This window comes from Elephantulus edwardii, unplaced genomic scaffold (assembly GCF_000299155.1).
Source record: "Elephantulus edwardii isolate Elephantulus edwardi_28Jun2011 unplaced genomic scaffold, EleEdw1.0 scaffold00121, whole genome shotgun sequence".
NCBI lineage: Eukaryota > Metazoa > Chordata > Mammalia > Macroscelidea > Macroscelididae > Elephantulus > Elephantulus edwardii.
Window position 1 is genome coordinate 5,091,897 of NW_006399871.1, and position 11,432 is coordinate 5,103,328.

Sequence of the window (11,432 nt, forward strand, 5' to 3'; positions counted from 1 at the left end):
GGACTCTTATGATAATCATAATGCCCTAAAATATATTAATTTTAAACTATTCTCTCCCTCCTTACTCTTAAGGTATGACCCTCTTGAGTCTCAACTGAATGCCTTTGGCTGGGCTGTAAGTCCATGTCTCCCAGCATTGTCCATCTCTGTTTGCTCTCAGCCTCGCAGCGATCATCTGCTGTTAGCACACATGGAGTCACGTTCTGCGCATGAACAGCACAGCCCTCCACTAGGGGCCTGCAGTGAAAATAGATTTCTGTCCACCCCTACCACACCCACGCCACTCCTTCTCTTTATTTTCAGGGCAAACCAAGGGCTGACCTCCAAAGACAGCTTTTTAAAGAAATCTACACAGGAGTTCGGCAAGAGCCGGGCACGTCACCATGGTAACTAACAATATCTGCTGAAGAGTTGAAAATGCAGCGCTGACAAGTGAAGGAATAATGCCCCTCAGTTAGGTTATTGCATTTCCAACTGGAGGCAGAGGTCAGAAGAAAAGAGCTAGTTAGGAAACCTACCCAGCAATGGCTATTAAGAGGGTCACCTGACAGGTCCGTGGGGTGACCTGGTAGCCCTCCCAGTAATGCAATAGACTCGCCTTTGTACTGGATGGTCATCCAGCACAGTTTCCCTCTGCCTGGGACGGTACAGAGAGCAACACACTCAGCGACGTTCCCATCTACTGCCCCACTATTACTGTATGCTTCAAGGAGCAAACTGTGAGAGCAAGCTCTAGCGAGTAGTGTTTCAAATCCATATGCAGTTCCCTAGTGCATTCTGAATAAACTGTAAAGGGAAATGAGCCTCATTTAAGCTATGTCTTCTGCATGAGACAACGGGAGGTCACATTTCCATATGGCATTCATGTGGTAAGCTGGTATACTGCTCTGAAAGCTGAATTCTAACTCAGCAGAGTTCTGTAGTGGTCAACGGTTATCGCTGTGCTTTCTTTGCACCTAAGAACTGCAGTATTAGATTTGACCCAGAGTTCAGGTCAGTCTCGTTCCCTACCCCTGCAAAGCAACATTTAGGCTATGAGGGACCAGCAATAACTCACTGTCATCGAGTCAGAACTGACTCAGCTGACCCTCCAGTGGGTTTTCGGAGGCTCACTGTTTTTAAGTTGAAATTGGTTCACAGCTGACCCCTCACTGGGTGTCTGAGGCTATAAACCACCCAGGAGATTGCCCACGTTTCTCTCTCAGAGCCACAGGTGGATTCGAACCACCAGAGACACAGCCTTTGGGTTAGCAGTGCAACTCTCTACAGACAATGCCACCAGAGCTCCCTAGGCTACTAAGGAAGGGAACTATTCCATTTTACAGTGACTACCACAGGAAGCTCTGGTGGTCTAGTGGAAAGGAGTTATGCGGTTCAAATCCACTAAGCTGCTCTGTGGGAGAAAGATGGGCAATTTCCTCCCATGCAGTTTGCTGCCTCTGAAAACTTGCTAGAGGGTAAGCTGTGGGTCAATCCTGACCTGATGGTACACAACCACCACAGGAGAAGAATATCAAGATACATGCTGAGTGCTTCACACACCATTAGCTTTTCAGTCTTTATGTTTAGCCTTATGCTAATGAGATACAGAGACCATCAAACTGCCTTGTGATGGGTTCTTCATTTGCTCTAATCAGTCTTTCTGGAGTTTGAGGGAGGACCTCTCAATTTCAGTACCCCAAAACACAGTAACTTCAAAGGTAACTCTGCAGAACATGAAGAGAACTCGTTATTTTGCCCAGGCTACTGGGGACTTAATAAGCAAGTGTCTTCTTTCAGCGGCTGGCTTTGCAGTGACTTCCTGAACATAAAAAGCCAGGAGGTACCTTAAAGATCACTTGGGCCAACATCTTCATTTGTGGATGAAGAATCCGAGGCCTGGTGTTTACACCGTTAATCAGGGACACTACAAGAGTAAAACCCAGAGCTTCATTCCTGGTTTAACTCATCTTTGTTCTGGCCTTCCCACCTGGAGAAGGGCTGTCTCTTAGGCAGTCTTCTCTGGACCCTCTGAAATGTCATTCCCTCTTTCTTGGAATTTTATGAAAACAGCATAGTGAAAGATTTCTTTTCTACTTTTTTTTTTAACCTTCATTGCTGACATAATTACAGGTGAGGATGAATGTTTCTAGGCTCCTGTGGAGGTACAATATTCTGTGAGTTGAAAGGTCAGCAAACAACAGCCTACAACGACCTCCAGGTGCCATCCTTGACTGGCACCTTGACAACCCATCGGCTTCCTGTCTGCGTGCCCGTGGTTCTGAGAGCCCTTCTTGATTCACCCCATCACGGAGGCTCGCCAATCCCAGCCAGCCTTCGCGCTGCCCCAAGCACGGAGGGCGGGAGCGCAGCCTCCAGGTCGGCACTCACCTTCGCGTATGCAGTGGTCTTAACGAACCACTGCCGGAGGTACTTCTGTTCCACCTTCGCTCCCGAGCGCCAGGAACAGCCATGCTCGTCCACCTGCTCATTGGCAAGCACCGTCTGGTCTACGGGGTCCCAGTTCACCAGTGCCTGTGTCATTCAGGGGACAAAAGGACATAACCTGGTGAGAACCCCGAATAAGATCGCTTAGACCTCAAAACTGCAGGCTAATAAACCCAAAGAGATTTACTTATCTATACCACTGTCTGAATTAGGGGAGGTGGGGGGAGGAGTACCACTCAAAGCAAAGAGAAAAATAAATGGTTAAATATTGTTTAATAAATTAATAACTTAGTTCATTCAAGAGGTCTATCCCTTTAAAAAAAGATAAGAAACATGATGGGAGGAGAAGAGCAGTGTTACTTCCACTTCTACCTCCCTTACAAATCTCAGAGGACACAGGAGAAAACATGCTTGCTATTGGTGACCGCAAGACCCAACAGGCCTTTGTTTTCTTATCAAAATTTCCCACACAAGCTCGAGGTTACAATATGCAATAAAGAAGATGTGCTTCTAAGAGGTTTTATTTTACAATAAAACCTAGGTGTCAGATGCAAGACAAATAAAAGTAAAACACAAAAACGATTATTTCCGCCCAAGGGGACGACCTGAGAAGAGAAAAACACCAAAGGAAAAGGGGTCTCAATCAAGGATCAGCTACGAGCAGGGTCTTTTGAGTTTCTTCTCAGTCCTCCAGTCCCTGGGGAGCTCTGGAGCTGAGTCTGTATCAAGATGCACTGCTAACCAGGAGGCCAAGCCTGTCTGGTAGTTCCAATCTACCAGCAACTCCGCAGGAGTTGGGCAATCGCCTCTCGTGTGATTTACAGCCTCAGAATCCCAATGGAGGGTCAGCTGCGAATTGGTTCTAGCCAACAGCAATGAGAGAGAGTGAGTGACAGTCCCTTCCACCACAGGACTATAGGGTTCAGGCTCAGACTTTTTTCCCCAGGTGGTTAAACCTTGACCCCTGACGCCAGCCGGTGAAACAACAGGAGGAGCTTCTGGAAGCCGTAGACACATCCCTTCTCTCCCCCAAAGCTAGAGCCTTCCATTACAGGGATTTTAGATTTTGAACATTCACTCTGATGGATGCTTGGATTTTTGTGCAAACAGTTGTGCTGCATAGGATATGATTTCTGGGCAACGATACTGACTATATGCATTTCCCTGATTGGCAATTATGCTCTCTAGTTAACTAGCTGGATTTATACTGTAATTCCTGCATTTTGAAATCAACCTCAAATCACATTGGAATCGTCAAAACAAATGCAAACACTGGGCCCTCTCACAGTTTTCCAGGGACATCACCGAACAAGTTGTTCCAAATAAGAGAACAAACCCAACTGATCAAGAGTTAAACACTAGGTCTCATTTTTCTGTCTGAATGAGCTATGGTGAGTTCTTGGAAGTGCTCGCCATAACGCAACTATACTTGAGATGATGTTTGTCTCAGGGGCTTCATACTATACAATGACGGTGGGACGCTGGGCATCCATCATCTTTGCCTTTCCCTTCCTCCCCTCCCACCTTCTGGGCCTTCAAACCCTTGGCGATGTGGACGAAACATGCTCCTCTGAGGGTCACCTGCACAGGACGACTCTGACTTCCCTTTCATCAGCTCTGCTCTCTACTTTTAGCGACTGTGTCCAGGTCTCCCGTTCCAAACACTCTGCCTCTCATCCCACATCTTCCTCTTCCCCTGCACCCCTCCCCGGTGACCCAGTCCTGGGCCGTATGTCTTCCCACAGGGAACTTTCCAGATCACATTCCTCCGTCAGTGTGCTTCTGGCTTCCAGCCACTGTCTCACTCCCTTAGCCCTTGGCTACTCTCCATCTTTTTCCCTCACTTTATTCTCAAGGTCTGCTGTTTCCCTACCCACGACCTCTTCTGAGCACACTCCCGGGCAGCCTCAGCGTGCAGAAAGCTGGCAAAGCCCAACTTGCAGGATATTGATTTTTCTCAAGGTTTATTAGCTTTTTCTTGAAAAAAAGCATGCTTAATTAAAGAGCACCGCACAGACCTCATTAAAGGAACTAACTCTCCAAATTGATCCCGATCTGTTCTATCTGGAACGAGCCTGACTTGGGACTGAATCCAGGAACTGTTCCCAAGGCTACAGCTTATTTTGTTACTGCTGCCATATTCTGAAGCCACGTAGCAGCAAGGTGGGAGAGGCTGCTTGGGCGCCAGCGAGCCTTATGGAGACAAGGCCACGAGGCAAACCTTGCAGAAGCGTGCGGATCTGCACTCTCACTGAGGCTAAAATTGCAGCGAGAGCAAAAGATAAAACCATGTAGTAGGTGACGGTATGAACACCACAGTTGCTAGGATGCCAGGCATAAAAAAGCATCATTCTTCTCTTGAACAACTATCTCCTTGGGATAAAACCTTTTATAAACCAGAGAGGTGAAATGAATGTAATACCAAACAGAAGCCTCCATGTTACTAGATAGAGCTGAGAATACTTTGTTTTATGAGAACGAGGAACTTGGAACGGAACACTTTGGTGGACCACGCTTGGCAGGACTAAAAGACGGAAACCCTCCAGAGGTTTCTTAATGCTCAGTCCAAATCCTGTCCCTATTTTTCCATGGTCACAGCTTATGACAGAACTGAAATAGGAGTCCGAGACTATTTTTAATAAAAAGAGAATACTCAGAAGTTTTTACCATGCTGTTAAAGGAGAGAAAACCTCAAGGCTGTATTTTGGTTTTTGTAGACTTGTTTTCATTTTCTTAAACTCCAATTTGAAGTTGTATATAAGCAGCTGATGATCTCTTCCCCAGTTGGGCTCTGGCCTTGTTCTGACTTCTGACACTAAGCTTCCCCACTTTCTGCTTACACAAGTGTAGCTGACTCGATTTGGTTCCTGTGTATTCCATTTGGCAAAGTCGACGACAACAACAACATGTGTAGTCACCATGTATGTTTTTAAAAAGTTATTTGTAATGAATAAGCCATTGATTGCACAAATTTCTATCATGTGATCTCTGGCCTTATTTCTATCACCAAGGATGTATTTGGCAACTACCATCCTCTCGTTTCTAACTTCTGCATTCTAATTAGTTGTTATTATTAATGCATCTTAATTGCATGTTCAATCAGACTACAGAAGTTGGCAGAAATTTTCAATACCTGCACTAATCTAAAAGATGAATAAACTTTAATACTGATCTTATAAACAGGTCTTCCTTTTATATACATACGAATTTTATCCTATTACTGACAGCACTGTGTATTAGGGTAAATCTTGAAATTTTCTTTAATGACCATGAACACCTTGCTAGGTCTCTTTAATTTGTTATTCCTGATATAGACTCACTAAGGTGCACCTGATTGAGGGCATGGTCTTTCCGATTACTTGTTATGCATCTGAGAGCTGGACAATGAATAAGAATGACAGAAGAGGAATTGATGCCTTTGAGCTGTGGTGCTGGAGAAGAGTGTTGAACATCCCACGGACTGCTGAAAGAACAAACAGATGTGTCTTGGAGAAAGTGTGACCAGAGTGCTCCTTGGAGGCAAAGATAATAAAGCACTGACTCACATATTTTAGGTGTGTTGCTAAGAGAGGCCATTCCTTGAAAAGAGACATCACGCTTAGAAAGATGAAGGGTCAGCAAAAGAGAGGAAGACCTTCAACCAAATGGCCTGACACAATGATTGCTGCAATGGGCTGTCGTATGTTAGGAAGTGTTAGGATGGTACAGGATGGAACAGGGTTCTGATCTGTTGTTCACAGGGTTGGCTATGGGTCATACTCTACTTGAGGGCACCTAACAACAACAAGATTGTCTGATTCAAAAGGACCCCATTTTAGCTGACAAATATCAAAGATAACAACTGTTAAGCATTCCCTGTGAGTTTCTGGCAAATTCCAGTTTTCCTGGATTCCTATTTTGTACAGTCTACACTCTAATCGTTAATGACCGTCTGCGGCCGTTCCTCTTCACTTTGAGTGAAGGCCCTTCATTGGCTGAAAGATTTACTTCATCCATGTGGAAGGTACTCTACTTGGAGAGTCAGCTCTGCCCTAGTCAGATTTTAAATGCTTTCTGACTTCAATTCTCTCAGCTTGAGAAATACTAAGAAGGTTCTTCCTTTTTGGCACTGGATTTGGACAGAATTCCACTGCTACTCGTGGGGTTTCCAAAGATCTATTATTTCTGAAGCAGATGGTCAGTCCTGATTCCTAATCTGTCTTCGTCTGGACACTCCCCTGGAACCTGTCCACCATAGGTGACTCTGTTGGTATTACAAGCACCAGTGGCATAGCTTCCAGCATCACTGCAACATGCAAGGCCCTGCAGTTGGACCCAGTGACAGACAATGGTGGACAGCTCCGTATAGAAAGAAGTGACAGATAGCAATGCAAATTACTTGTGTCTGAGACTAATGCAAATGGTTTCCACCCAATGACAATGCAAATGATTTCTGTTGCATAGAAAAGGCAGCCTTGAAGGTTAGGTTCAATGCCTGGTAGCACATTAAGCAGTTCTGATTGTGTTAGCAAATTCATTTCTCTATTTCTGTGACTCTTAAAATCTTACTGATCTTAATTAAAGAATTGAATAAACCCTTTGGTACATATTCAAGCTTTTAAGGGAGTCATATTTTTAACCTTCTGAAAATTACGTTTTGACACTAAAAAGGTTTACTGCAGTCAAGGATTATGTTCATCAAACAGGCATGCAGTTTGAAAAGGTCTGTCTCTGACCCTTCTCAATTTTCTTATCTCTGGGCCCTGGTGGCGTAGAACGTTAAGTGCTGGTCAGGAATTCAAACCCATTAGCTGCTACGACGCAGAAAGACGAGGCAGTCTTTCCCACTAAATAGCCTTATAAATCTGATAGAATGTCACAATAACTGACAATTGATTCAACGGCAGTGGGCTTGGCTTTTTAGCGGGTTTAGGAAGCCCTGGTGGTGTAATAGTTAAAACACTCAGAGGCCAACAGAAAGGTTGTTGATCCAAACCTACCATTTACTCCGCAGGAGAAAGATTTCTCAGCTTAACTTCTGGGTAGATACAGAGTCTTGGAGACCCTATGGGGCAGTCCTACTCTGCCTCCCAGGTTTAGTATGTGTCAGAAGCAGCTCAAAGGCAATGAATTTAGTTTTCTGTTTGGAGACCCAGTACATCACTCACTCACCTCTGTCAAGTCAGAACTAACCCTCCAGTGGGTTTTCAGAGGCTATAAAGCACATGGGAGGAGAATGCCCATTATTCTCCCAAGGAGTAACTAACTGGTAGATTCGAACCACCCACCTTTGGGTTGGCAGCACAACTCTATCCTCTTGGCTCTCTACTAGAGCTTCCCTATAGTGTATTTAAGAAACCCAGTTGACCCAAGAGAGTTTGTAACTGCTACACATTTGTCTGACTGAGTTCCATAAAATTCCTACTTTTCATTTACCCACGATATTAATGGGCACTCAACATCTCCTCCTGCCCCTTAAAAAAACTCAACAAGTATTTTAAATAACCAATATTGTTCCGTTTGTTATTTCTCCACTTTCTAAACCAATGTGAATAGAACTTTATATTATGGCCGAAATGTTCTTCTACACTTGGGCTGCCCAGATATAGTTACAAACCACATGAGGCCATTAAGCACTGGGATGTAACCGAGGAACTGAATTTTTTTTTTAAACAGTCCCTCCATAAGGACTATCCACTTAGCTTTGTATACAAAGACGAAATTTGTAGGTGAAAGGAGTTAGCCTTCGTTACAGACTGGTTAATTTCAGGGTCGAAAATATGGAACGCTTCACGAATTTGCGTGTCATCCTTGCGCAGGGGCCATGCTAATCTTCTCTGTATCATTCCAATTTTAGTATATGTGCTGCCGAAGGGAGCATGGAACTGAATTTTTAATATGCCTTCACTTTCACTACAGGCAGTCCTGAGTCCTAATGTCCAGTTCACATCTAACCCACAGTTACAAATAAAACTCTATAAAAACTCAAAGGTACATACAATGGTTCATAATAACACACTGGGCTACTATGTGACGCATATCAAGATTATCATGACTATATTGTGTTAAGATGTTTTGGGCATATCTGAAAGCGTTTCTTTCATGCTTTTTATGCCTAGAAAGTTATGCTACACACTAGATGTTAAGAGAAACATTTGACTAACTTCCTTTCATATGCACTGTACCTAACTGGTTTGACTTCCATACAAATTTGACTTAGACTTTAGAAAGAAACCCATTTGTAATCCAAGGATTGATTGCCTGCCTGTACTTTCAATGGAAACAACCAGCTGTGGCTAGTGCTGTGGCACAGAACGGCGCAGTTCCAGGCCACCCTGGGACACCCATTCCCTCCTCTCACACCATCCAAGCCTTTTCTACAGTCACTAACTTTCTGCGGGGACTAAGTACTTCCATTTCTGGGGAATTGCCATGTGGTGGTGCTGTGCTTGACGCTCTTTAAATGTGACATCCAATCTTCCAAGAAGCCTGCGAGGAAGAAACCACATCCCTTCTTGCCATTGTTGTTGTGTACCACAAAGTTGGAACTGAGCCTCCTCTGGTGGGTTTCCAGGAAGAGATTGTCCATCCTTTGCCCATGGAGTGGCTGGTGGCCTTGAACCACCTGCCTGCAGCACTGCAGTGCACCTTCTTACCCCAGGCCACCAGAGCTCACATCTCCTCCTAGTAGATGCGAAATCACACTTCTTGGCAGAGGTAGCGGTGCTGGTCCTTGAGAAGCTTGCATTACTCCTAGGCTTGACATTTGATTCCATGTCCTAGGGTAGCCACAAACACCTGGAATCAAATGTAGAGCCTAGGAGTCATGGTAAATTGGTATGCTGATGTTAAATGGATCTTAGCTGAAAGCAGGGAATACCAGAGAATGCATATCTGCGTTTCATTGATTATGCAAAGGCGTTTGACTGCATGAATCATAACAAACTGTGGCTGACTCTGAGAAGAATGGGAATCCCAGAACATTTAATCGTACTAATACAAAGCCTATACTTGGACCAAGAGGCAGGAGTCAGAACAGAGCAGGGTAAAACGGCATGGTTCAAAATTGGAAAGCCAATGTGTCATGTACTCAAAACCTGCCACGATACCTGTTATGGATGCAATTGTGCCCCCATTCTGGTGTGTTGGACACTAATTCCTATCCCAGTGGACATATGTAGTCTTATTTGAAAATACAATTATTATTTCTTTTTAATGCTAGTGAGGTCAGATTAATGGCAAACTAATGGTCAAATGTATTGTCTCCAGAGTACTAAAAAGCAACGATGTCAGTCTAGAAACTAAGGTGTGCCTAATCTAGGCTATGGTCTTTGCAATAAGTTGCTGTGCATCAGAGTGCTGGACAATGACCAAGGATGATAGAAGAATCGATACCTTTGACTTGTGCCGGAGAAGAGTCCTGAACATACTATGGATTGCCAAGAAAACAAAGTCTTTCTTGGAGATGGTGAAACCAAGTTTCTCCTTGGAGGCTAAGATTCTGAAGCTCCACTTTACATGCTTTGGGCAGAAGGACATCATGGTTGGAAGGGTGGAGGGACTGCGCAGGAGAGGAAGACAAGGGATGAGATGGATTCATACAGTAACTGGGGCAATGAGGATAGATGTTTCAGGGTCACTGACACTGGCTCAGGACAGGGCAGGCTTCAGAGTTGTTGTCATATGAGTTGCAGGTAACTCAATGGCACGTAACAGCAACAATGGTCAAATCAATGGTAGTTATTTCCTGCCCCCAAAAAACAACAAAAACCACGACTCTCCAAAAACCTAATTTCTGAGCTATAAACACCTAACTTCTGAGCTATAAGCACCAGCTTAGACACAATCTAAGAAAGACAGATGCCATGTGAGGATCACCAAGAACCAAGGAAGGTCCAAGGCATCGACAAGGAAAGACAAGGCCATGACCCTCATTTCAGTCTCTAGAAGTAAGAGAAAATTAACTTCTGTCTTTAAAGTCACTCACCTGTGGTACCTGTGTCACAGCAGCATTAAGAAACTAAGAAAAATGGGGAAAAACCCCACCCAAACTCCAATTTATGGCCACTGATTCAATTATGACTCTTCATGACCAAGGTGTTACGAAGAAACCTTCTCCATAGGATTGCTTTGGGAATTTTTATAGAGGATTGCCAGGACTTTCTTCCTTGATGCAGCTAGGTGGGTTAGAACTGGCCACCTCTAAGTTGATATTTAAGAGTAAATTTTATACCACTTAGGGGCCTTGGAAGTTAAAAAAAAAAGATCTTTTTATTTCTTTTTTTTAAGTGACCAAAGAAGATATCACTGTGCAAGCAGGCTTGCTTCTGGGTAACAATGCTGGGTTTTAAGAAGATGGAAAAGATTAACAAAATTTTTGAAGTGCAGCCAAATTCAACTTACCTCCTTTTGATAGGCCAGGCCAGCTTCATAGAGTTTAATAAAGAGGTACTGAGTCCACTTGTAGTACTCTGGCAAACATGTGGTTATTTCCTGCACCCCAAAAAAAGAGAGAGAGGAGAAAGACATTTATAGGCTATTGTAAACAGCTCCCCCATGGACACATCAAGTTTGCAACTCAATCCCGAAAAGTAATGAAAGCACAAAAATGTTGCTGACTTATAATAATTTCACCAATTCATAAAGCGGGAGAAGTAATTGATTTTGGGAAAAGAGATGTTATTGAAATGTCACCCGTATCTTTACCAATGACACGGAACTCAGCTCTCAGCATTCTGCTCATCTTCCCCCCCAGGCAATTAACAGGAACGTGACGTTGTAAGAAATCAGGGCATCGTGGGGCTCATTCAGTGCATGAAAAATACTGTTTTGTGGAGGAAAAAGTATTATCTCAGGAAAAATAGTTTTAGGGGGTTCTTCCAGCCTCCAAGACCCCAGAAAACCTAAGAGTCTACGTACATTTGAAATTCTGTTCTGTATTTTGCTCCTTTTGATCAGGATTCTTCTACAGGATCATTGATGAAAACATTCTGTATGAATCTAAATTCCAAAATCAATCTCCATAA

General features: G+C 43.8%; 1 protein-coding gene across 1 annotated transcript in view; it reads right to left on the reverse strand.

The window, feature by feature from the left end:
- Window positions 1-11,432, reverse strand: part of LARS2 (leucyl-tRNA synthetase 2, mitochondrial) — a 162,800-nt gene that overhangs the window by 88,855 nt on the left and 62,513 nt on the right. The window contains exons 5-6 of the mRNA XM_006892970.1: window positions 10,810-10,899; window positions 2,371-2,514 (exon numbers count right to left, since the gene is read on the reverse strand). Coding sequence (XP_006893032.1) covers window positions 2,371-2,514; window positions 10,810-10,899 — 234 coding nt within the window. The remainder of the gene's footprint in view (window positions 1-2,370; window positions 2,515-10,809; window positions 10,900-11,432) is intronic.